General features: G+C 42.7%; 1 protein-coding gene across 5 annotated transcripts in view; it reads right to left on the bottom strand.

Annotated features, from left to right (window-relative positions):
- Positions 1-5,111: 5,111 nt before the first annotated feature.
- LEMD1 (LEM domain containing 1) overlaps positions 5,112-27,708 on the bottom strand; it is a 64,224-nt gene continuing 41,627 nt past the window's right edge. For 2 of the 5 annotated variants that reach the window (XM_030934872.1, XM_030934874.1), the window contains one exon: positions 5,112-5,593. In XM_030934872.1, coding sequence (XP_030790732.1) covers positions 5,472-5,593 — 122 coding nt within the window. In that variant the 3' untranslated portion in view covers positions 5,112-5,471. Of the gene's footprint in view, positions 5,594-8,956; positions 9,034-27,708 lie in introns of all 5 variants that reach the window. The other 3 variants (XM_010362464.2, XM_010362463.2, XM_010362465.2) reach the window with 3 other exon arrangements.

Here is a 27,708-nt window from a genome sequence, read left to right as displayed (position 1 = left end):
CCTGGCAGACTTTTCCTTTAGCCTTGCCCACTTTTCCCTTATTTGGACTGAGTCCTACCCATCCTTCTGGCTTCAGCTGTGATACCACTTTTTCTAGGAAGCTACCCCTGTCTACTCCCAATATCAGAGAAGGTTGCTCTTTTGTGCTTCCAGGGTACCCTATGCCACCATCAAAACAATATCACTTAACACCATAATGTCTGTTGACTTTTCATCTCTCCTGTCACACTGTGTGTTCCTTGAGAGCAGGAACTATATCTTATACTGATTTTTAAAAAATTCTTTTTAGAGACAGGGTCTTGCTCTGTCACCCAGGGGGAGTGCAGTGGCACAATAATAGCTCACTCCTGGGCCCAAGTGATCCTCTGGGCTCAGCCTCCTGAGTAGCTAATCTATCTTTCTTTCTCTCTCTCTTTCTTTCTTTCTTTCTTTCTTTCTTTCTTTCTTTCTTTCTTTCTTTCTTTCTTTCTTTCTTTCTTTTCTCTTTCTTTCCTTCTTTCCTTCCTCCCTCCCTCCCTCTCTCTCTCTCTCTCTCTCTCTCTCTTTCTTTCTTTCTTTTCGTAGAGACAGAGTCTTGCTATGTTGCTTAGGTTGGTCTTCAACTCCCAGCCTCAAGTGATCCTCCCACCTCTGCCTACCAAAGCGCTGGGATTACAGATGTGAGTCACTACGCCTGACTGGTTTCATTTGTCATTTTATTGCAAGGGAACAAGAGGTGCTAATCGATTGTTGAACGGATGGTGACACATTGCCTAGGACCAAACTTGTATGCCTTGAGTCTCTTCTTTTAAGACAAGTTTTTCTCCAAGAGGGAACGTGTCCCCCATTGCACTTAGGTTCCTGATAGACTTAACTCATTGGTCCTCTGACCTGAGTTTTAGAGACTCCTCCTATATATGGATCTATTAGATACAGGAAAAAAACAAAGGTGTTTTGTTGTTGTTGTTGTTTATTTGTTTGTTTTGGGTTTTTGTTGTTGTTGTTTTGTTTTTTTGAGACAGGGTCTCACTTTGTCACCCAGGCTGGAGTGTAGTATTGAAACCATGGCTCACTATATCCTCACCTTCCAGGGTTCAACGATCCTCCCACCTCAGTCAGCCAAGTAGCTGAGGCTACAGGCATGCACCACCACACATGCCTAATTTTTGTATTTTTTATAGAGACAGGATTTTGCCATGTTGCTTAGGCTGGTCTCAAACTCCTGAGCTCAAGCGATCTGCCCACCTCAGCCTCCCAAAGTGTTGGGATTATAGGTGTGAGCTACCATGCCCGGCCAACCAAAGTGTTTTTTCCTACTCCCACCCACCACAACACTTCTGACACCAGATGTGTGGGTTTTTTCCCCACACACCAAGCAATTCTGACACCAAATTATCCATCAGACACCAACTAGATGCCTTATAATTTAATTCAATTCAATTCCAACACTGTCTGCCTGAGCACAGCATCAGATCCCACAGGTTCAGGGCACAGTCTCAGAAGACTGCCCCCCACTTCCAATGCCAGTTATGAACCCTACATTGTGGCCTGTGCTTCTGACCAACCAGCTATAAATCAAAGTTCCTAGAACTCTCTCCTTGGGTTAGATTAATTTGCTAGGATGGTTCACAAAACTAAGGGAAACACTTTCCTTACATGTATTGGTTTAATAATAAAGGGTACAGATGAGCAGTCAGATGGAAGAGACACACAGGGCGAAGCATACGGGAAGGGGCGCGGAGCTCCGTGCTCTCTCCAGCACTCCACCCCCCAGGCATCTCCATAGGTTCAGCTACCCAGAACCTGCTTCTGAACCCAGTCCTTTTGGGTTTTTATGGAGGCTTCATTATGGAGGCATGAGTGATCAAATCATTGGCCATTCATGACCAACTTAACCTTCAGTTCATCTCCCTTTCCTGGAGGCTGGGGGGATGGGACTGAAAGTTCTAACTCTAGAATCCTGCCTTGGTCTTTCTGGTGACCTGTCCCCATTCTGAAGCTATCTAGTGGCCCCCAGCCACCAGTCATCTCAAATAGCATACAAAAGACACGCTTACCACCCAGGAGATTCCAAGGTTTTAGGAACTGTGTGCCAGGAACCAGGGGCAGAGACAAAATATAAATTTTTTATTATATCATTATATCACAGCATCTGATAGGGATGCGCCACCACAATGCTTCCCAAATTTTAATTTGGGTAGGAATCACCTGGGATCCTGTTGAAATGCAGATTCTGGCTCAGTAGTTGGGATGGAGCCTGAGATGCTGATACTGCTGGTTGGAGACTCACACCTTGAATGGTCAGACACAAAAGTAATTGTCTTGTGCAGTCTCTTTAAACTGATTCCAGAATCCTAATGTAAAAGAACTGGGAAAAGTTGAAAATAATGGAGGAAACTTTCTAGGAGTTTTATTTTTTATAACGTTTGTTTTTATTAAGAATAGAAGTTTCGGTGGAGCGTGGTGGCTCACACCTGTAAACCCAGCACTTTGAGAGGATCACATGAGCCCAGGAGTTCAGAACCAGCCTGGGCAACATGGTGAAACCCCATCTCTATAAAAATTACAAAAAAAATTAGCCAGGTGTGGTGGCACGGGCCTGTAGTCCCGGCTACTCTGGAGGCTGAGGTGGGAGGTTCGTAAGCCCGGGAGGTGGAGGCTGCGGTGATCCACCACACTCCAGCCTGGGTAATAGAGTGAGACCCTGTTTCAAAACAAACAAACAAAACAACACAACATAAGTTTTCCTTTTTAAGTGCATGTGACCACCACTGTAGGTGGGCTCTGCTTACTCCTATGACCAATCCTCTTCTCCCTCGTCTGTCTGACACAGAGGCTGCTAAGGGTCCAGTGCCCACTGTCTCAGCCTCCCTTGCTGCTCAGGATGAAATATGTAGAGCTGGAGAAGAGACATGGTTAGTCCTTGTGTCCTGCCTTAAATGATAATGTGATGGCCATTATCTGGATTCTTCATGGAATTTCAGCAGTTCCAAGGTGCCAGGCCAGTGTCTGGGATTCTCTTTGCCTTTTGCTTTTTCCCCTGAGAGTCAGACAGCTGCTGCAACTCGGTCAAAACAAACCTCTCTGAATACTACCAAAAATCGGCTCAGTTTCACGTCTCCTTGATCATAATTTTTTCTGCAGTTGGTTTGTTTGAATCAGAATTATATTACATTTTTGGTCATTTTAAACAATACTGAACATCTTAAACTCTAGACTTTTTTTTTTCTGAGACCGAGTTTCACTCTTGTTGCACGGGTTGGAGTGCGATGGCCTGATCTCGGCTCACTGCAACCTCCGCCTCTCAGGTTCAAGCGATTCTCCTGCCTCAGCCTCCTGAGTAGCTGGGATTACAGGCATGCGCCACTATACCTGGCTAATTTTGTATTTTTAGTAGAGACGCAGTTTCTCCATGTTGGTCAGGCTGGTCTCAAACTTCTGACCTGAAGTGATCCACCCACTAGGCCTCCCCAAGTGCTGGAATTACAGGTGTGAGCCACAGCACCCGGCCCTAGACTTCTTTTTATGAGATAAAAATAAATCCCTGTTTAAGCCAGCCTTACTAGAGTTTTATGATCCTTGCATTCAAACTGTAATACAGTATGCAGTTTTTCAAAAATTTCTTCTTCTTTTTTTGTTTTACAGACAGGGTCTTGCTATGTTGTCCAGGCTGGTCTCAAATCCCTGGCCTCAAGCGATCCTCCCACCTCAACCTCCCAAAGTGCTGGGATTACAAGCATGTGCCACCACATCCAGACGGAATGCAATTTTTAAAAACTAATGTTTATATTCTCTCATTAGCAAACTGATATACACTGCTTACAGAAATCTTTAAAAATATTTAAAAAGTAGAAATGGGGGAAAAATTAGAGCCCCAGTCACCAAAGTACTCTTAACATTTTGACATATTTTCTTCCACTGTTGTGCAGTTGTGATAATATGGTACAACAAATTTGTGTCCTTTTTTGTTTACCATTAAAATAAGTACCTTAAGGATTTCTTTTTGGAATGATGAAAGTATTTTAAAATTTATTGTGGGAATGATTGCATAACTCTATGAATATACTAAAAATAATTGAATTGTAACTCTCAGTAGGTGAATTGTACGGCATATAAATTATTTATCTCTCTCTCTCTACATATGTTTTAAGAGACAGGGCCCAGGCTGGAGTTAAGCAGTGTGATCACAGCTCACTGCATCCTTGAACTCCTGGACTCAAGCAATTCCACAATAAAGCTATCAAAAAAAATTTTTTTTGAATAAGCATTTTCAGGCTGGGCATGGTGGCTCATGCCTGTAATCCCAGAACTTTGGGAGACTGAGGCGGGTGGATCACGAGCCTAGGCTATTGCCCAGGCTGGAGTGCAGTGGCATGATCTCTGCTCACTGCAACCTCCGCCACCTGGGTTCAAGTGATTCTCCTGCCTCAGCCTCCGAGTAGCTGGGACTACAGGCTTGTGCCACCATGCCCAGCTAATTTTTTGTATTTTTAGTAGAGGCAGGGTTTCACCATGTTGGCCAGGCCGGTCTCGAACTCTTGACCTCAAGTGATCCACCCACCTCGGCCTCCCAAAGTACTGGGATTACAGGCTTGAGCCACCATGCCCAGCCTCTGGTGCTTTTTTGTACCTAGAATTAGCTCCTCCAATATTGTGCCAAAGTGTAACATTGCTTAAGCATTTATTGAGTACTTGCTACAAGTCAGGTATGGACCACACTAAGTACATTACGCACATTATTTCCTCAAATTCTTAATCACCCTAAGAGGCCTATTCTACCCTTGAAAGTTGAAACTAAAAATCAGGGAGGACAATTAACTCACCCGAGGTCACAGGGCCGATAAAGAGAGGAGCCGGGTGCCTACACAGCTCTGCCTGGTCCCTGAGACCATAGTTATTACATTCCTTTGTCAGATGGTAATTTTTTAGAACCTTGCTAAGTTTCAAAGGCAAAAATGCTGTCCTCTTCTAAATTGTTTCCATGATGTTGGACACTTCTTTGTGTTTGCTAAACTAGACACATTTCTCTGCTGTAAATTAGCTGTTTCCCAGAGTTGGCTATACAATTGGAAGAGTGAATAAAATGCGACCTATGGCTTGTCACCATAGTGAGAAAGAAAAATGTCAGACAGTTTCCTTGTTTGACACCTGCTCAAATATGGAAGCACCTTTAATGAGAGCTGACATGACTTGGGGGATTTCCTAACCATCATGCTCTTAGCACAGGTGCCTCGTTCTCCCATTGGTTTCTTCCACCTGGCTAAGCTCAGATACCAATCTGTGAGAGCAGCACAGTGCAAGGGAAGGCTCCCTGCAAGGGAGGGCTGCGGGCTAGGCTTGCCCTTCAGGGTACTTTTTTGGTTCTTTCCTGAAGCAGGAGGCCTCGCTTGGAGTATTGCTTTGCTCCTAAGTTACTTAACCAAACAGCGACTTATTTTCCACAGTTATGTAGACAAACAACACGATGATGAAAATACCAAGCACAGCAAGCTTCAAGCCCACTGGGAAACCTTCTTCTTTCCAGCTCTCAATAGTCTGGTCTTCCGCGCAGTAGCCTCTCTCTTTGGTGATAGTCCCATATGTGATTCTGGTGCTTGGTGCTTTTGCAGCCCACCTGTGAAAACATCAGCGGCTCTTAGGATTGGACAGCTCCGGTGTACCTGAACACCCTCTTAAAGTATGTCTTGAAGCCCAAGGGGTGCAGTCATGGTGGGGATTTAGAGATAGCCTCTCCTCACTAAAAACCTATGCTAATTTCTTCTTCTTTTTTTTTTTTTCTTTTCTTTTTTTTGAGACGGAGTCTCGCTCTGTCACCCGGGCTGGAGTGCAGTGGCCAGATCTCAGCTCACTGCAAGCTCCGCCTCCCGGGTTTACGCCATTCTCCTGCCTCAGCCTCCCGAGTAGCTGGGACTACAGGCGCCCGCCACCACGCCCGGCTAGTTTTTTTGTATTTTTTAGTAGAGACGGGGTTTCACCGTTTTAGCCAGGATGGTCTCGATCTCCTGACCTCGTGATCCGCCCGTCTCGGCCTCCCAAAGTGCTGGGATTACAGGCTTGAGCCACCGCGCCCAGCCTTTTTTTTGAGACAGAGTCTTATTCTGTTGTCAGGCTGGTGTGCAGTGGTACAATCACAGCTCACTGCAGCCTCAACCTCCTGGGCTCAAGACATCCTCCCACCTCAGCCTCTTGAGTAGCTTGGACCACAGGTACATGCCACCACACCCAGCTAATAAAAAAAAAAAAAAATGGCCGGGCGCAGTGGCTCAAGCCTGTAATCCCAGCACTTTGGGAGGCCGAGACGGGTGGATCACGAGGTCAGGAGATCAAGACCATCCTGGCTAAAACGGTGAAACCCCGTCTCTACTAAAAAATACAAAAAAAAAAAAAAAAAAAAAAAAAAAACTAGCCGGGCGAGGTGGCAGGCGCCTGTAGTCCCAGCTACTCGGGAGGCTGAGGCAGGAGAATGGCGTAAACCCCGGGGGCGGAGCTTGCAGTGAGCTGAGATCTGGCCACTGCACTCCAGCCTGGGCAACAGAGCGAGACTCCGTCTCAAAAAAAAAAAAAAAAAAAATGTGTAGGCCAGGTGTGGTGGTTCACGCCTGTAATCCCAGCACTTTGGGAGGCCAAGGCAGGCAGACTGCTTGAGCCCCGGAATTTGAAACCCTGTCTCTACAAAACATATAAAAGTTAGCTGAGAACGAGCCGGGCGTGGTGCCTCACGCCTGTAATCCCAGAATTTTGGGAGGCCAAGGCGGGTGGATCACGAGGTCAGGAGTTTGAGACCAGCTTGGCCAACATGGTGAAATCCCGACTCTACTAAAAACACAAAAATTAGCCAGGTGTGGTGGCGCACGGCTGTAATCCCAGCTACTCAGGAGGCTGAGGCAGGAGAATCACTGGAACCCAAAAGGCGGAGGTTGCAGTGAGCTGAGACTGTGCCACTGCACTCCAGCCTGGACAACAAGAGTGAAACTCCATCTAAAAAAAATAAAAATTAGCTGGGCATGGAGGCTAAGATGGGAGAATCAGTTGAGCCCAGGAGTTCGAGGCTGCAGTGAGCTATGACTGTGCCACTGCACTCCAGCCTGGGTAACAGAATGAGACTCTGTCTCCAAAAAAATTAAAAAATAATTTTTTCTGTAGAGACAAGGTCTCACCATGTTGCCCAGGCTGGTCTCGAACTCCTGGGCTCAAGGGATCCTCCCACCTCAGCCTCCCAAAGTGCTGGGATTACGTACGGCGTGAACCACTGTGCCCAGTCTCTAATTTCAACAAGTGATATTAATAGCGTATTGGGGGATGTGAGGTCTCTCAAATCCCACAAAGCATTTCTTCATTGTTTCTGCCCACTTGTGTAACACTTCTCAATGCCGGCATAAAGCCTGACTTGGCACAGGCCTTGCAGATCCCCAAGTCCCCACTGGGAAATTGTATAAGTGGATGGGAAGCCTCAGTACTCAGACCCTCTCCTTCCTCCCTTCTCAGGTACAAACACCACCTTTCAGGGGGGAGACGAAAAGCGCCTTTGCAATCTGCTTATTTTGCACTTAAAAGGGCAAGAGCACTTTCTGAAATTTTTTAGCATGAGCCTTATGTTTCCACTAGTCTAATTCTGCAAAACCTTCTGAAGTTTATTCAGAAGTTAGGAAGCTCTCCAGAAAGCTTTACTTTCTGACTAATACAATTGCCTGTCTTGAGCTTTTAGTTGAACTACCTACTCTTTTTATTCCTTTTTAAAAATTGATACATAATAGATTTACATATTTGGGGGTATACGTAATTTTATATTACATATATATTTTTTGAGACAGGGTCTAACTCTGTCGCCCAGGCTGGAATGCTCACTGCATTGTAGCCTTGAACTCCTGGGCTCAACTAATCCTTCTGCATCAGCCTCCCAGGTAACTGGGACTGTAGCCACATACCACCATGCCTGGCTAATTTTTAAATTTTTCTGTAGAGACAAGGTCTCACTATTTTGCTTAGGCTGATCTCAAACTCCTGGCCTCAAGTGATCCTTCTACCTCAGCCTCCCAAAGTGCTGGGATTACAGGCATGAGCCACCGTGCCTAACCAACATGTGCTATTCTGTTACCTTCATATAATGTGTAAAGATCAAATCAGGGCAATTGGGATATCCACCACCTTAAATATTTATCTTCTCTTTATGCTAGGAATGTTTAAATTATTCTCTTCTAGCTATTTTGAAGTGTTCAATGGGTTATTGTTAACTAAAGCCACTCTACTGACCTATTGAACCCTAGGTCTTATTTCTCCTATTTAACTGTATATTTATATCCTTTCTATTTATTTATTTATTTTTTTGAGGCAGTCTCGCTCTGTTACCCAGGCTGGAGTGCAGTGGCACCATCTCGGCTCACAGCAACCTCCGCCTCCCTGGTTCAAGCAATTCCCTTGCCTCAGCCTCCCAAATACCTGGGATTACAGGTGCATGCCACCACGTCTGGCTAATTTTTTTGTATTTTTAGTAGAGATGGGGTTTCACCATGTTGGCCAGACTGGTCTCGAACTCCTGACCTCAGGCAGTCCACCTGCCTCAGCCCCCTAAAGTACTGGGATTATAGGCAAGAGCCACCGCACCCGCCCTTATATCCTTTTAAATTTTTTTTTTTTTTTTTTTTTTTTTTTTTTTTTTTTTGCCTCTTGCCCATCGTCCAAGACGCAAATAGAAAGAAATGTTTCCAAATGGCTACATGTCAGGAGACTTGGGTTGTGATCTCAGTCCACTGTGATTTTTGCCCTGTCCTCCCAGTTCTCCTGGGCCTACTTCCTTATCTCTAAATATGAGCAATGAACTAGAAACTTTGGCTTTGAAATTGTTGGATATTACAAATCTTTCTCCTTTCTCAACAGATTATTTTCAGGCTAAACCCTTCACATAAATCTGAACAATGAGTTTTTCCAGAGTTACAGGATGCAATATCAATTTCCACATATGCTAAAAAAAAATCATTACCTTCTTCCCTTGGAAGGCTTATAATCCAAGCAATAGGTATCTACAGCTTTGGGTTTAGTGGTGGAAGCCTCGGGCCACTGATAAACAGAAAGAAAATGTCAAGAGGAATTTGTTTCCAATGTCTTGTACAAATGACCTCGGTTTTTATTCTAGAAAAAGTCAGTTCAGTTTTCTTATTTAGAAAAAGTCTAGATAAAGTAGCTTGATACTTTATAATACAAACTTGTTTGTCTTTATTCAAGAATTAGCAAAAACATCCAAGTTCCATGGAGTAATATTTTACTTCAGTGACTCGCATGAGAACAATACACATGCAAGGGACTAGGGCCACGTGATGAGAACAGCACTCTGTTCTTAAATATCAACTCTATTTTGCTTCTTTATTTGTACTTTATTGCTTGGAGCTCTTTTTTATGAGCATGCATCATTTTCTACAAAGAATAAAGTAATTTTAACAAAGCAAGTTGACTATGAACAAGGACTAGAAAATAATTTAGGAAAATGAAATGTTACTTTGTAAAAGAGGTAGGAGCAATTGTAGAGGACTCCCAGGAATGTGAAAATGGGATGTCAGATGATGTTGCTAATTCTATTGATCAAGCACTAAGCTCCATTTACCCATTAACTCACTGAGGCCTCCCAGTGAGCGCCACCTGCGAGGGAACACTCCACCCCTATCTAGTAAGCACGATTCTGTTTTGGAAATGAGTCTGAGACAGAAAGGTTAAGTAACTTGCTAGAGGCTACACAGTATTATTATCAGTGCTTGGACCACTGCACTAGACTTCTCTCTACCCTTCAGTTTCTAAAAATAATTTCCCCCTTGTAGGAAATCTTTATTACTCTCATCCACTTAGATCACTCTTCTATGCTATATTTCTTCAGCCCTAATATATACATTTTGTACTGTAGTGTTTTGTTTGTTTGTTTGTTTTTGGAGACAGAGTCACCCAGGCTGGAGTGCAGTGGCACGATCTTGGCTCACTGTAACCTCTGCCTCCTGGGTTCAAGCAATTGTCCTGCCTCAGCCTTCTGAGTAGCAGAGATTACAGGCACGCTCCACCACACCTGGCTAATTTTTGTGTAATATTTTTAGTAGAGACAGGGGTTTGTCCTGTTGGGTAGGCTGGTCTCGAACTCTTGGACTCAAGCAATCTACCCGCCTCAGCCTCCCAAGGTGCTGGGATTACAGGTGTGAGCCATTGTGCCCAGCCCTTATGTTTTATTTATTCATCTAACAAACATTTGTTGCATGCTGCTGAGTGCCAGGTCTGACGCCGGCTGTGAAGATTTCAGGACTTGCCAAACCGTCCCTGTCCAAAACAGCTCACTACCAAGCATGGCCATTTTGTAAGTGTTCTGCACTGGCTTCCTTCTTCCCTAATCAGACCATCTGTTGGATCTCATGGAGCTGTCTCCTATTTCTCTTTAATCAAGCCACAGCATCTAACATTTGGGGCTACTGGTAACTTGCCATCTACTCCCCTGCTGGAAGCCCAGGACCCTTGAACATAAGAGGCGCCTTCTGACACCTGCCGTGCTGTCAGAGCCTGTAGGCTGCAGTGAGTCAGGAACTGGAGAATTCCCAGGAGTGGGAGAAGGAGCTGGGACTAGCATCAGACAGGGAAAGGACTGACGGAGACCAGGACAGAACAAGAAACACAAGGAAAGTCAAGAGGAGAGTAATGACCTCAATCCCAAGGTAGCCTGGATTGGAGTGTTTGGAGGGTCCGACAGAAGAGGGGCATTTGTGTTCATCACGGAGCTACCAGGAGAAAGGAGAGCCTGGGTCTTAGCAAGGATGTGGTCAGGACACAACCATAAAGTGGACCCCTCCAATGAGTGTGGACTATGACCTACGGCAGGCCCAAGGGTCCCAGCCCAGGGTGGGTTGGGGAGGGCATGACTTGCTGTAGCATCACGCACTGCTAGTCACCCTCTACCCAGTACAGATCACCAATGATGGAACAGCTACAGCCTCCTCCCCTTCCCTTGTACTCCCTGTGCCCCCTTCTTAAACACGTTCTCAACAGTGGTTTAGTGATACCCAAGCAAAACTCTTGCATATGTGGGAAGTTGTGCACCATGCAAGAGAGCCACATGCAAGGAGCACCTTTCCCCATGTAGACACTGTAGATTTACATACCCTTACCACATACCCTTCCAGGAACAGGGAAGCAAAAGCTCTTGAGGAAGAGATACTTTGAAATTTCCCACAAAGGTGCCATGTGGGCTAGTGTTGGCATGTTCATCAAGAGATATTTCAAGCTATTTCCAAGGATATTGGAAAAATCATTTATAAGCAGATTTTTTAAAGCTTTTTACTTATGGAAAATTTTAAACATATACAAAAATAGACAACAGTATAATGAACCTCCACATACCCATCACATGCAACTTCTTTTTAATTCTCTTAAATTTAAAAATACATACATGAAATAAAGCATTTGGGGTAGAAATGCATTGCAAAATCAAATGATAGAATTTTACAGCTCCTAAGCAATCAAATACTCCCCTTGTGCCATAAGGAGATTTAGGCCTTTGATTTCCTTTTCTTTTACAATTTGTTTTCTTTGCTATCAATCATATGTAAAGTTCTCCTGCAGTATGTAGAAGGTGGACATTGTCATTTTCAAAAATGGAGTAATTATGGCCTATCTACCTGACTGTGCAGTTACCAATAATTACTATTATAAAGACCATATAACAGGGAAAACTGTTACCGATTAGTATTAATAAACAGGGTATAATTGTACATGAACAGTGATATCTACTGTGTAAACATATACTAGATATGCATGTAAACAAAAACTAGAGGTAAATTGAAAAAATAAAATCAGTTTTTGCATCAAGTGGTGTGTTTACAGTTGATTTATATTTCATCTTTTAAAAAATTCCATTAATACTGTTATAATATGATTTTCACTATAAACAACATTTACAGTGGAGCTAAAAAATATTGGTGTTTATTAAAGCAGTGGCTCAGTGAGGGTAAATGGCACCCAAGAGACACATAATATCTTTGTTCTGTTCTCCTTAGGCCCAGAGCTAGAATCTGCAAAGATGGCTGTTTTAGCAAAGCATTCGGAGCCCAGAGCTGGGGAATACGTGGCCCCCTCTGCTTTTCCACCCTCTTTGCTATACCCTTGGCATTCAAGTCCAAAAATTCCACCACACTCCCAAGGCCTGAAGCATATTGCTGGCCACAGCTGCAGTTAGTTATAAAAGTAGTAAGTCAGAGATATGCCAATGCAACAAACTGTGACTGTCTCAGTACAACACTAGCTACCACGCATATGGCATTCCCTGCGCACCAGGCACCATTCTAAGCCTTTTATATCAATAAACTAAATTCATTCTCAAAACCACCCTATGAGAAAGGTGCTTTTATTATGCCCATTTTACAGATGAGAGCCCTGAGGCATAGAGCGTTTAAGTAGCTTTCCCACACTGACACAGCTGGTGAGGCAGTGGAGCCCCACAGTCCCTGCCCATAATCACCACATGGTACTGCAGCATGATAGTGGAAGGAATTAGAAATACCATGTTCTGACATCTATTATCTTGGGCATTTCACATACTTCAATTTACTTAATCTTTCTTTCTTTTTTTGTGACAGAGTCTTGCTCTGTTGCCAGGATGGAGTGCAGTGGCGTGATCTCGGCTCACTGCAATCTCCGCCTCCCTGGTTCAAGTGATTCTCCTGCCTCAGCCTCCTGAGTAGCTGGGATTACAGACGTGAGCCACAACACCCAGATAATTTTTTTTTGGATTTTTAGTAGAGACGGGGTTTCACCAGGATGGCCTTGATCTCCTGACCTTGTGATCCACCTGCCTCGGCCTCCCAAAGTGCTGGGATTACAAGTGTGAGCCACTGCGCCCGGCCAATTCACTTAATCTTTCTAACAACTCTAGGACGTAATTATTACAGTCACCATTTTACAGAAGAGGAAGTAGAGGCTTAGGGAGCTAAATTGCTTGCCCTAGATAACACAATTCATAAAAGGCATAGCTATAATTTAAACCCAGATATTCTGGCTCCAATGCTTTAAAAAATATATTTATATTATTATAGAAGAACTCATCAATGAAAATATGTCAAAACATGTTTTTAAAAACTTTTCATTAATTAATAAATTATCAAACTCATTAATTTCCTATGGAAGTAACATTTTTAGCCAGTAGTTCCATTCTTAATTATTTCAGATGAATTGGCATTTTCATAAAGGTTTTTTTTTCCAGGTGGACTATTTTGTGCTAATTCTGGCCTACTTAGGTATATCATAGTCAATCTGAAATAATATTGCATATGATATTTTATGTCATATTGTGTCACATTATAGTTAACAACAAAACACTGGGCTAACATCCAGAGCCAGAAAGAACAATAATCATTTTGTATTCTCATTAAAATCATCAAAAGGTATTTTTTTGTTTTTTTGAGATGGAGTCTTGCTCTGTCACCTAGGCTGGAGTGCAGTGGCACAATCTCGGCTCACTGCAACCTCCACCCGGGTTCAAGCAATTCTCCTGCCTCAGCCTCCTGAGTAGCTGAGATTACAGGCGCACGCCACCATGCCTGGCTAATTTTTGTATTTTTAGTAGAGATGGGGATTCACTATGTTGGCCAGGCTGGTCTTGAACTCCTGACCTTAAGTGATCCACCCGCCTCAGCCTCCCAAAGTGCTGGGATTACAGGCATGAGCCACCGTGCCCAGCCTACATTTGGTTTTTTAAAAATAATCTACCTTGACTAAAGCCATCACTAACCGTCCGTAAAGAAATACAAGTTTGTTTGCATTTCCACAAGACATATATTTACCATGTAGGCTTGAAGCTGGCCAAAATTTCACGGGCTGACACCTACAATTAAGGGAAGTCAAGAAAAGGGTGCTGAGAGCCCAGTTTCCTACCCTTTCTTTCTCTTATTCTCCCAATACGCCTTACCGCTGGACTTGGAGAAGTCAGAAGGCAGGGATGTCCCTGAAGCTTGGGGATGGCATTCTCTCCAAACTGAAACATAATACATTCTCCAACTGCTCTAATTCAATAATGCAATTATTTCTTAAAGGCCTATATGTAGAATTGGACACTTTTACAAATGACATAGCAAACCGGAAGTTATGACCTGCTTACAGACAGAAAAAAAGGAAAACCTCCTTTTGATTTATAGATCTTTAAAATTGAGTTAACTCCAAATCCTCTTACTGACTAAAAATTATTAAGTTAGTAAAAGATCTATAATCATAGCAGACTTTTACTTCATTGTTTTTGCCTGAATCCTGATTTGATAAAGCCTTTATTTAAAGCGTTGTGTTCTTTTAACCCAAGTAATGATTTTGAATTAATTAAAAGGCTTTAAAAACTATCTGTACCACATTAACAAAAGAAAGATTAAAAACCTTATGATCATCTCCATTCCTGATTTTTAAAAAATCTTCTAGCAACCAGGGGAGGTGGCTCACGCCTGTAATCCCAAAACTTTGGGAGGCTGAGGCGGGTGGATCAAGATCGGGAGTTCGAGACCAGCCTGGCCAACATGGTGAAACTCCACCTCTACTAAAAATACAAAAATTAGCCGGGCATGGTGGTGTGCACCTGTAATCCCAGCTACTTGGGAGGCTGGGGTGGGAGAATCGCTTGAACCCGGGAGGTGGAGGTTGCAGTGAGCCGAGACCACGCCACTATACTCCAGCCTGGGTGACAGAGCTATAATCTGTCTCAAAAAAAAAAAAAAAAAAAAAAAAAAAAAACTTTTAGTAAACCAGGAATAGGAACTTCCTTAACTTGATAAAAGACGTCTTCAAAAACCTACACCATAAGTCATACTCAAAGGTAAAATATTAGATGTATTTCCTTCAAAATCAGGACAAAGGAAAGAATGTCTACTGTCGTCATTCTCCTACACTAGTATAATGAAAAATCTTAGCCAGCACAGTAAAACAAGAAGAAATTAAAGATATTCGGCCGGGCCCGGTGGCTCAAGCCTGTAATCCCAGCACTTTGGGAGGCCGAGACGGGCGGATCACAAGGTCAGGAGATCGAGACCATCCTGGCTAACACTGTGAAACCCCGTCTCTACTAAAAAATACAAAAAACTAGCCGGGCGAGGTGGCCGGCGCCTGTAGTCCCAGCTACTCGGGAGGCTGAGGCAGGAGAATGGCGTGAACCCGAAAGGCGGAGCTTGCAGTGAGCTGAGATCTGGCCACCGCACTCTAGTTTGGGCGACAGAGCGAGACTCTGTCTCAAAAAAAAAAAAAAAAAAGAAAAAGAAATTAAAGATATTCAAACCAGGCTACAAAATAATCTGCAGAAAAAGTATTATAATTGCAAAAAGTTTATTGTTGTAAAATCAATATACAGAAGTCAACTTCATTTCTATACACCAGCAACATTTTAAAATATGCTTTAAAAGAGGTCCTATTCCCAATGAAGCAAAAATTAAAAGCCTATCTACTAATAAAGCTAACAAAAGATTAGCATGTCCTTTACTAAGAAAATTATACAATCTTACTGAAGGACATTAAAGGAAATTTCAATAAATGTAAAGACATTAAAATACCCATTTAAATACACAGAAACACAAAGATGGAAACAAGCAGAGAATTCCGAAAGGGGGAGCAAAGAAGGCAAGGGTTGAAAACATAGTATTGGGTATTATGTTTACTACCTGGGTGATGGGATCATCAGAAGCCCAACTCTCAGCACCGCACAATATACCTGTGTGACAAACCTGCGCATGTACCCCCTGAATCTAAAATTTTAAAGTAAATAAATAAATAATCCGTTAAAAAATACCAATGTCTATATGGAAACTTGATATATGACAAGAGCTAACATTGCAGCTCAGAAGAAAAAAAATGGACCATTGGAAAACGGTATTGGGAACAAATTGGCGTAGACGTACTTCTTCCAATTTATTCTGCTAAGTACAGCCAATCCCCCTGGACATTATACCTAAAACAAGCCTATGAAGACTCTGGAAGATATAGAGAGAAGGTCGATGGGCCAGGGAGCTTGAGACTCAGGGAAGACAAGGTGGTGAGTTCCCGTGGTTTTCTTTTTACCTTATATATCCTGGACTGGAAGCTGGAGGGGCTGACAACCTGGAAACACCAAGGAATGCAAGTGAAAAAAAAGCTCCCGGAAAAGCCAAAAGACAAGGAAAAAGGCAGCCTAGTAAGACAAAAAACTTTTTGACATTAACTTCCTTGTGGCAGCCAAACAGCCCACCTCCACCCCCACCAGCCAAGGTGCATAAGAAGCCTGGACTTTCACCCCCATGTGGCAAACCCTCCTGCTCCCCGCCTGGGTGGTGTCAATGGAGGCCACATGGGAGGCCCTCCCAGCAACCCAGTAGTAAGGAGGCATCCCCCGCCTCCACATACACCCAAAAGTGTCCCCAGTGGGAGCCTGGACTTTTACAAAACTCCACCTGGCAGTAAAGAGGCAGTGCCCCTCTTTTCCCACCAACGTACAGTCAGAGAAGGTCTGCTAAAACAAGATTTAAAAGCCACCCAGAAGGCCAGGCGTGGTGGCTCATGCCTGTAATTCCAGCACTTTGGGAGGCCAACGCAGGTGGAGTTTGAGACCAGCCTGGCCAACATGGTGAAACCTCATCTCTACTGAAAAAAAAAAAAAAAAAATTAGCCAGGCATGGTGGTGGGCACCTGTAATCCCAGCTACTCAGGAGGCTGAGGCAGGAGGATTGCTTGAACCTGGGAGGTGGAGGTTAAAGTAAGCCAAGATCGCACCACTGCACTCCAGCCTGGGTGACAGAGCGAGACTCCATCTAAAGAAAACACAAAAAACAAAAACCAAAACCACCCAGAGTCTTGTGAGGGGAGACAATGATAGACACTGACACCAAGATGACACAAATGTTGGAATTGTCTCACCAAGATTTTAAAGCAGCCATCATAAAATGTTTCAAAGAACAATATGAACATGTTTGAAATAAATGAAAAAATATAAACTCTTTGCAGGGAAGTAGAATATATAAAGAAGAACCAAGTGCAAATTTTAGAACTGACAGCCTGCACAGCAAAGCGAGATCCCATCTCTAAAAATAAAAGATAAAAAAAATTAGCCAGGCATGATGGTGTGTGCCTGTAGTCCCAGCTACTCGGGAGGCTGAAGCAGGAGGATCGTTTGAGCCCAGGAGTTTGAGGTTACAGTGAACTATGATCGTGCCACTGTACTCCAGCCTGGGTGACAGAGTGAAATTCTGCCTTAAAAATATATATATAACTGAAAAAAATACAACCAAAATATGGGCTCAACAGCAGAATAGAGAAGACAGAGAAAAGAATCAATGAATTTGAAGATAGAACAATATAAATCACCCAAACTGAATGACAGACAGAAAACAGAAAACAATAAACAGTGTCTCAGGGTCTTATGAGACTGTAATGAAAGACCTAACATTTGTGTCATCAGAGTTCCTAAAAGAGAGAAGAATGAGGTGGGGCTAAAATTTTTTTTGAAGAAATAATGACTGAGAATGTCCCAAATTTGGCAAAAGACATAAATCTACAGATCAAGAAGCTGCATGAACCCAAATCAGATAAACCTAAAGAAATCCATGCCAGGACACATCATAATCAAACTTCAGAAAACTTTTATGTAATAAAGGACATTATCAAGAAAGTAGCCAGGCGTGGTGATGCATGCCAATAGTCCCAGCTATTCAGGAGGCTCAGGCAGGTGGACCGCTTGAGCCCAGGAGTTTGAAACTAGCCTGGGCAACATAGTTTTTTGTTTTTGTTTTTGTTTTTTGAGACTGAGTTTAGCTGTGTCCCCAGGCTGGAGTGCAGTGGCGCGATCTCTGCTCACTGCAAGCTCCGCCTCCTGGGTTCACGCCATTCTCCTGCCTCAGCCTCCTGAGTAACTGGGACTACAGGCACTCGCCACCACGAGCATAGTTAAAAAGACAATGTATAGACTGGAAAAAAAACTTGCACATCATATATCTGGAGTCTATTATTTAGAATATATAAAGAATTCTTACAACTCAAAAAGAAAAAGAAAACCCAGTCTAAAGATGGGCAAAGGACTTAAACAGACATTTCTCCAAAGAAGATATAGAAGTGGCCAATAAGCACATAAACTTCCTTATAATAAGATAATGACATATCTTGATATAATGATATAATAAGATAATGACATCATTAGTCATTAGGGAAATGCAAATCAAAACTACAATGAGATACCACTTGATACCCAGTAGAATGGCTATTAAAAAAAAAAAAAAAAAGGCCGGGAACAGTGGCTCACACCTGTAATCCCAGCACTCTGGGAGGCCGAGGTGGGTGGATCACTTCAGGTTAGGAGTTCGAGACCAGCCTGGCCAACATGGTGAAACGCCATCTGCACTAAAAATACAAAAATTAGCTGGGCATGGTGGCAGGCAACTGTAATCCCAGCTGAGGCAGGAGAATCGCTTAAACCCAAGAGGCAGAGGTTGCAGCAAGCCAAGATCGTGCCACTGCACTCCAGCCTGGGTGACAGAGCAAGACTCTGTCTTAAAAAAAAAAAAAGGAAAATAGCAAGTGTTGGCAAGGATGTGTAGTGTAGAAATTGCAACCCTCATACATTGCTAGTGGTAATGTAAAATGGCCCAGTCGCTGCAGAACACAGTTTGGCACTTTCTCCAAAAGTCAGACATAGAATTATTATATGACCCAGCAATTCCACTCCTAGGTACCTAGCCAAAAAAAATGGAAATCAGGTACTCAAATACTTGAACATGAATGTTCATAGTGGCACTGTTCACAACAGCCAAAAGGTAGAAACAACTCAAATGTCCATCAGTGGATAAATGAATAAACCAATTGTGGTTTTTACATATAATGGAATATAATTCAGCCATAAAAAGGAATGAAGTGCTGATGCAAATACATGGACAACATGGATGAACCTCAAAAACCTTATACTAAGCAAAAGAAGCGAAACACAAAACATCACACATTGAACGATTCCATTTATGTGAAATCTCCAGAAGAAGTAAATCCATTAAAACAGCAGATTGATAGCTGCTGCAGGGGTGGGGTGGGGTGGGGGGGTGGAGTGACTGGGGAGTAACTGCTTAATGGGTATTGGTTTTATTTTAGGGTGACAAAAATGTTTTGGAACTAAAATAGAGGCGGTGGTTTCACAGCAGTTTGAATGTACTAAATGCCACTGGATCGTGAACTATATTATTTGTTTATTTATTTATTTATTTATTTTTTAGACAGAGTTTCCCTCTTGTTGCCAAAGCTGGAGTGAATTGGTGCAATCTCGGCTCACCGCAACCTCCACCTCCTGGGTTCAAGTGATTCTCATGCCGCAGCCTCCCGAGTAGCTGGGATTACAGGCTGTACCACCATGCCCAGATAATTTTTATATTTTTACTAGAGACGGGGTTTCACCATGTTGGCCAAGCTGGTCTCGAACTCCTGACCTCAGATGATCTGCCTGCCTTGGCCTCCCAAAGTGCTGGGATTACAGGCGTGAGCCATTATGCCCAGCCTTAAATTGTGCACTTTAAAATAGCTAATTTTATGTTGTGTAAATTTCACCTCAATTTTTAAAAATCTTGATTCTTGTCATTGTACTGTGATTATAGAAGTGATATAACGTCTTTATTCTAAGAAATACATACTGAAATTTTGGCAGAGGTCAAAAAAACATGATGTCTGCAGTTTGATCTCAAATAGGTCAAGGAAAAAAGATAGATAAAATTGTAAAACACAGATGGAAAAATCTTAACCATTGGTGAATTTGGGTATGGTTAGATTCAATATGACCATGTAAGAATTCTTCTTACATGGTTTGAAATTATTTCAAAGTAGGCTGGGCACGGTGGCTCAAGCCTATAATCCCAGGACTTTGGGAGGCCGAGGTGGGCAGATAAACTGAGGTCGGGAGTTCAAGACTAGCCTGACCAACATGGAGAAATCCCGTCTCTACTAAAAATACAAAATTAGCTAGGTTTGGGGGCGCACGCCTGTAATCCCAGCTACTCAGGAGGCTGAGGCAGGAGAATTGCTTGAACCCGGGAGACGGAGGTTGCGGTGAGCTGAGTTCATGCCATTGCAATCCAGCCTGGGCAACAAGAGGGAAATTCTGTCTAAAAAAAAAAAAAAAAAAAAAAAAAAAAAAATTACTTCAAAATAAAAACTACAAATATAAGCACATTTAATTTTTAGAAGGCACCAAGAAGAGAGTAAAAAGAAAAGTCAAAACTACTAGAAGATACGTGCTACACATATAGCTGACAAAAGATTGGTAACCACAATATATAAGCAGCTCCTATAAATTAACAAGAAAAAGATAAACAACCTAATAAAAAATGGGCAAAAGACATGAATAGGCATTACACAGATGAGAAAACACAAATGACCAATAATTGTGAAAAGATGCTCAAACTTATTAATAATAAAATACATACAAATTACAATAATAAAATACCATCTTACACCCACCACATTGAGAAAAATAAATCTAGCAACGCTAAATTCTGAAGAAGATTTAGAACAATGGAGCATTTTTTTTCTTTTTTAAGACAGGATCTTGCTCTGTCTCCCAGGCTGGAATGCAGTGGCAGGATCAAATCTCATTGTAGCCTTGAACTCCCAGGCTCAAGCCATCCTTCTGCTTTGGTCGCCTGAGAAGCGAGGACTGTTCAGCTAATTTTTTTCTTAAATTTTATTTTTAGAGACAGGGTCTTGCTATGTTGCCCAGGTTGGTCTTGAACTCCTTACTTGAACTTCTCCCACCTTGGACTCTCAAAGTGCTGGGATAATAGGCATTAGCCACCATGCCCAGCTCCTGGAGTTCTTAATATATTGCTGGGGGAAGCAAAAAATGGTGCAACCATGTTGTAGAGCAATTTAATATAATCTCTTAAATTGAACATGGGTAGACCCCTTCCATTCAACAGTCCTACTTGTAGGTACATTTCATGCAATCAGAAAAAATATTCTTACACATATACACACTGGGTCCTGTACCACAAAGTTTGTAACAGCATTGTTTGTGTTACAAAAACCTGAAAACAATCCAAATGTCCAACAAAGAGGGAATGAATAAAAATACTTCTCCAATAATTCTATGTAGCAGTGAAAATAAATGAACAAAAGCTACCAGTAATGACCATGTAAGCTCACAGCATGATGCTGAATGGTAAGGGAAGCTGCAGAAGAAAACTTGCAGTATGATATCGTTTAAATAAAATACAAAATCATGAAAAACTAAACTAAAGTTTGTGGATACTATGAAGAAAAGAGAAAGAAGAATAAGTAGCAAATTCAGGTTAGTGGTTGCCATGAGGGAACAGGAAGATGTCCCAAGAGGGATACACTGGGGGCTTCAACTGATTCAGCAATGATTTATTTTTTAATCTTTGGGGTGGGAATCCAACTTCTCATTACGTAATTCTTTATTCTTTTTCATATGCATAATGTATTTTATTTTAAAAGATTTTCAGACAGTTTTTTCCTCCCCACTTGGGCTAATTCCAGCTACCAATCTGCATATGTCAGCCCATTTCTAACTGTGTTGATTTCTGTGCCACGGTTTTAGTTTGCGATTGGAAGGGTCACCAAGAAGTGCCTCCCATGGACTCACGCTACGCAGCAATCATCAGAAAGACCAGCCTTTGCTTCCATGGGAAAACAGATGTCCCGAGTCCTTCTGTAATACCACAGAAAGGACACTGAGGGGAGCTATTTCATCACTCAGGTGCCTGGTCGTTTTTCCTCCCCTGTGGCCTTTTGATATAATGGAGAGGGCAACAGAATGGAAATTAGGACACTAGTTTCTATTTCCAATTTTCCTCTAATCCTCTATGTGGTCTTGGGCAAGTCATATTCCCTTTCTGCCTGTTTCCTCATCTGTAAGATAAATCACATAGCCTCCTCCAAGATGCCTTTCAAATACGAAATTCCATGATCCATAATTATCTACAGGCTGGGCACAATGGCTCACACCCGTAATCTCAGTGCTTTGGGAGGCCAAGGCAGGAGGGTCCCTTGAGCCCAGGAGTTCAAGACTAGCCTGGGCAACACAGCAAGATCTCCACAAAAATTTTAAAAATTAGCAGGGGTGTGATGGCACACACCTGTAGTCTTAGCTGCTCAGAAGCCTGAGCCCAGGAGGTCGATGCTACAGGGAGCTGTGATCACACCAATGCACTTCAATCTGGGCGACAGAGTGAGACCCTATCTCAAGAAAAAAATTATCTATAATAAATCATTCCTGGACTCAAGAATTGTAATGAATAATGCCTAGTGCTTACGAAGCCTTGACAAGTCTCAAGAGATTAAAAATAACTCAGGGGTGCTCATATGGGAGGTACAACAGGAAACTCCTCTTCCTAAAATGAAGACATAGATCCATACTCACAAAGCAAAGTATAATTTAGCTAAATATGGGTATATTTTTAGATGAAAAAGAAAAGAAAGCTGAGTTTTCTAAACAAATCCATATTTTTTTCTACAGGAGAACACCACTGCTCGTAATTCAGGTTTATGAAAATAAGTAAGTTTACCTTTATTATCATCTTGGAATCATTATAATCAGGGTTTGTTTCCACTATTTCCTCTTGCCGCTCTTGAATTTCAAAAACTGGGTTCTGGCCGGGCGCGGTGGCTCAAGCCTGTAATCCCAGCACTTTGGGAGGCCGAGACGGGCGGATCACGATGTCAGGAGATCGAGACCATCCTGGCTAACACGGTGAAACCCCGTCTCTACTAAAAATACAAAAACTAGCCGGGCGAGGTGGCGGGCGCCTGTAGTCCCAGCTACTCAGGAGGCTGAGGCAGGAGAATGGCGTAAACCCGGGAGGCGGAGCTTGCAGTGAGCTGAGATCTGGCCACTGCACTCCAGACCAGGTGACAGAGCGAGACTGCGCCTCAAAAAAAAAAAAAAAAAAAAAAAAAAAAAAAAAAAAAAAAAAAAAAAAAAAAAACTGGGTTCTATTACACAGAAAAGAAATCAACATTTAATCAATAAGATCAAGATATATTGATCATATCTACCAGGAGGTCAATATTTTTACAGAAAGAATGTTAAATTAAATTCCTTGTAGAGATGGCATTTAGCAGCCCCCTTAGCACACATCAGAGGTAAGAAGAAAGGGCTTATTAAGCAGTTAAGAAACTATGTAATTTTCTCTTCACTTTGACCCAATTTGAATATACAACTACTATTGGGAATAAGGATATTTTTCAATTAATTAAGAAACTATTAGAGAGATGTTTAACATCAGGTCTTCTAAAACCTGTATATACTACTTGAATCACACACTACTTAACGGTAGTTCTTTAATACATATTCCCATGATACACTAAGCCTGCTGGTGGCAGCCTTTAGGGTGGGCCCTGCACAGGCTCATGTAGGCTTACAAGGTATCTCATAAGCAACAATAGAAATTGAGGCACAGAGAGTTAAAATCTCATTAAAGTTTTGGCAGAAACACATTGAAATAAACTTAAAATTTGGAAGTAAAAATGAGACATGCAGTTTTCCTTCCCTTCTTTATCGTCCCCCGGGGTGTCAGTATGCTCTGCACACTGAGAAAGGAGGCAGAAGGGACATGGACGCAGAGGTGTTGGCATGCCTGGAAGCCAAGAAATGGAGTAGCGAGGTTGTGGAGGGTTTCCGCCTGCCTGGTAGTAGAAGAATTAGCACACTGGGAGGGGTGGGGGGACCAGCATGGACACATTAGTGTGCCCTGGGGCAAGGAAGAGGGACAGTGAGGGGAAGGAAGAGGCCCCTCTTGTAGTAGGGGCTGCAAGGAGATACTGGTATGTTCCATGGTCAAGGAGGCAGTTAAGGGTGATAAAGAGAAGGAAGTGGTTATTGTGATTGGGTGATTAGTTACACTGAGAAAATTAGAAAATTGAGGCTGAGTGTGGTGACTCACACCTGTAATCCCAGCACTTTGGGAGGCCGAGGCAGGTGGATCACCTGAGGTCAGGAGTTCAAGACCAGTCTGGCCAACATGGTGAAACCCCATCTCTACTAAAAATACAAAAATTAGACGAGTGTGGTGGTGCGTGCCTGTAGTTCCAGCTACTCAGGAGACTGAGGCAGGAGAATTTCTTGAATCCAGGAGGCGGAGATTGCAGTGAGCTGAGATTGCACCACTGCACTCCAGCCTGGGCAACAGAGCGAGACTCCATCTAAAAAAAAAAAATTAGAAAACTGAGTGAAAATGTAAATACAGTGAGGCTAATGGAATCTATAATCAGAGGATAATGGAATTACTGTCAGAGAAGTGATTTTATAAAAGTGAATGATTAGAAAGAACATTGGATTGTTAGATTGCAATTGGAGATAAATAGAAACTCATAGTTTTTTATTTTATGTATACCTACATAAAAATAGAGACGTATGTATGTGTGTGTACACAGATGCATACATTTATTTTCTAGCTCTGTCCACTGAAAACGGCCTAGAAGCAATGATACCCAGTGGAAAGGTGCTCACTGAAGGCCTAGATCTCGGCTTCCAAACACCATCTTGTGAAAGGAATCAAGGCTCCTGGGGCAGGAAAAGTACAAGATGAGTCTGAAGCATCTTTTCGTGCCAGAAACCAAGGAAGTGCTCAAATAATGATGAGGACATGTCAAAAGGACCCAGTATCTATCTTGAAGGGGCTCCTACTAGCCAAAGCTGGGAAATTTTGAGTATGAAAATAGTGATGTCAATGGATACAACCCATTGGAAGAAAAGAAATCAATGAATTCATACTTACAGGAGTGAGTGAGTGACTGAGTGAATGAGTGAGTTATTGAATGAATAGGGAGAAAGGAAAATGCTTCTTACAGTAGAATGCCAACTAACAAATGTAGAAGGACTGATAGAAATAGAAAATCTCAATAGGCCATCACCACAGTGGAAGCTGATTCAGGCAGAGGGTTCTACAGATGCTAAGGCTAACGAGTGAGGGGCCATGAGGAACAATATGTTGGTGTCATTTCAAAATATCTCCCCACAGAATGCTGTTCAATTACAAAGGCAAAAATAATGTTTGAGGGTTTTTATTTTGTTTCATTTTGACACAGGGTCGCTTTGTCAACCCAGACTGGAGTGCAGGGGCGCAATCTAGGTTCACTGCAGGCTCAATCTCCCAGGCTCAAGCCATCCTCCTACCTCAGTCTCCCAGGTAGCTGGGACTACAGGCACGTGCCACCATGCCCAGCTAATTTTTGTGTTTTTTTGTAGAGAAGAGATTTCACTATGTTGTCCACTATTGAATTCCTGAGCTCAAGCAATCCACCTGCCTTGGCCTCCCAAAGTGTTGGGATTATAGGCATGAGCTACTGTGCCTGGCCAAGAAACCTGACAAACATCAACTTTTCCAGGTAATTAAGGTTAACATTATTAGCAGTGGGACACAGTGACATTGTTTGTCCCGTGGCGATGTAATGAAAAGAGCACAGCGCTATTTCTAAAGAATTCCGGCCAAGAACGCATGGCTTCTAATACTAGTCAAAAGGAAAAATCAGACAAATCCAATTTGAGGTTCACCCTTGTGATGTTGTGATACAATAAGAAACATACACCTGGTCTTCTGTCCCCTCTCCTGGCACAGAGCTCCTGAAACCCTTATAATTTCCTCAGTGATAGGTGTGATAGAAGCATCTTTTATTATACTATTTTTGTCTCAGTCCCAGGTTCCTGACATAAGAACTTCTAAGGACCCTTGGAATCTCTGGAGCTACAAGAGTTATGTTTTTTATATGCTAATGAGTTGACTGGTGCCCAAAGACCCTTAGATAGCTTCAGAATGGGGTCTGGTGGTCAGAAAGGCCAACCATGTGATTAGAAGATTTGAACTTGGAGCTGGGCACGGTAGCTTAGACCTATAATCCCAGCACTTTGGGAGGCCGAGGTAGGTGGATCATGAGGTCAGGAGTTCAAGACCAGCCTGGCCAACATGATGAAACCCTGTTTCTACTAAAAATACAAAAATTAGCTGGGTGTGGTGGCACGTGCCTGTAATCCCAGCTACTTGGGAGGCTGACGCAGGAGAACTGGTTGAACCTGGGATAGGGAGGTTGCAGTGAGCTAAGATCGCACCATTGTACTCCAGCCTGGGTGACAGAGCAAGACTCCTTCTCAAAAAAAAAAAAAAAAGATTTGAACTTGGAGCCCCACCCCCTGACCTCCAGGTAGAGGAGGGGAGCTGAAGGTTGAGTTAATCACCAATAGCCAATGATTTAGTCAATCATACCTAAGTAACAGGACCTCCATAAAACTCCTAAAAGACAGAGTTTAGAGAATTTCTTTTTTTTTTCTTTTTTTTTTTTAATTATACTTTAAGTTCTAGGGTACATGTGCATAAGGTGCAGGTTTGTTACATATGTATACTTGTGCCATGTTGGTGTGCTGCACCCATCAACTCGTCAGCACCCATCAATTCATCATTTATATCATGTATAACTCCCAATGGAATCCCTCCCCCCTCCCGCCTCCCCATGATAGGCCCCAGTGTGTGATGTTCCCCTTCCCGAGTCCAAGTGATCTCATTGTTCAGTTCCCACCTATGAGTGAGAACATGCGGTGTTTGGTTTTCTGTTCTTGTGATAGTTTGCTAAGAATGATGGTTTCCAGCTGCATCCATGTCCCTACAAAGGATGCAAACTCATCCTTTTATATGGCTGCATAGTATTCCATGGTGTATATGTGCCCAGTTGCGTGAACGCATTAAGGTACTTAGAGGGCAGCGCGCCCAGAGAAAGCATGGAAGCTCTGCGTCTCTTGACCTAGACCTTGCCCCCTGCATCTCTCCCATTGGCTGTTTCTGAGCTGTATCCTTTAAAATACACTAGTAAGGAAAGAGCACTCCTGAGTTCCGTAAGCTGTTCTAGCAAATTAGCAAATCCAAGGTGTTGTGGGAACCCTTGATTTTTTGTGAGTCAATTAGAAGTATGGGAGACCCAGGACTTGAGATTGGCATTTTAAATGGGGGCCATCTTGTGAGACTGAGCCCTTTAACCTGTGGGATCTAACGCTAACTCCAGGTCTATAGTGTCAGAATTCTACTGAATTGTTGGACACCTGGCTGGTGTCTGGAGAGTTGGAGAACTGGTTGTCATGAGAAAAAAAAACCCACACATTTGCATCAGAAGTGTTCTGTGGGTAGAGATAGTTCCTAGTAACCCTACAGAATGAAAGGACTGTACTCTTGAAAACTGTCAAGGGCAGGAATGACAGGGAAAGATTGAGGCATCATGGCTCCAGATTGAAGGAGAAGGAATAGACGACAACTAAAGGGAGCATGTGTTCCTGGAGTGGTTGTGGATGAGAAAGCAAAAAGACACCACTGGGACAGTTGGTGAAACTTGCATGGGGTCTCAGTACTGGCTGGAAGCATTGAATCAGCGTGGATTTCCTTATCTGGAGGGTCATATGGTGGTTATGTAGTAGAGTGTCCTGTAGTAGAGTGTCCTTTGGTGGGCAGAATACTTACTGGTGAGCCCAGGGACTTCATGTCTGCAATTTGCTCTCAAATCATTCAGAAAGAGAAAATGGTAGGGTACACACACACACACACACACACACACTCCTCAAATGTGATACAAGGTACCAACTGAGGAACCTGAGCGGAAGGAATGTGGGTGCTCTTTGTACTATTCCTGCAACTTTCTGTAAGTTTGAAAATATTTCAAGAGGTGTGGAGAAAGATTTAATAACTTTTTCTTTTTCTTTCTTTTTCTTTTTCTTTTTGGAGACAGGATCTCACTCTGTCACCCAAG

Source organism: Rhinopithecus roxellana, chromosome 8 (assembly GCF_007565055.1).
Source record: "Rhinopithecus roxellana isolate Shanxi Qingling chromosome 8, ASM756505v1, whole genome shotgun sequence".
Classification (NCBI taxonomy): domain Eukaryota; kingdom Metazoa; phylum Chordata; class Mammalia; order Primates; family Cercopithecidae; genus Rhinopithecus; species Rhinopithecus roxellana.
This window is presented reverse-complemented; position numbering and strand designations above follow the sequence as displayed.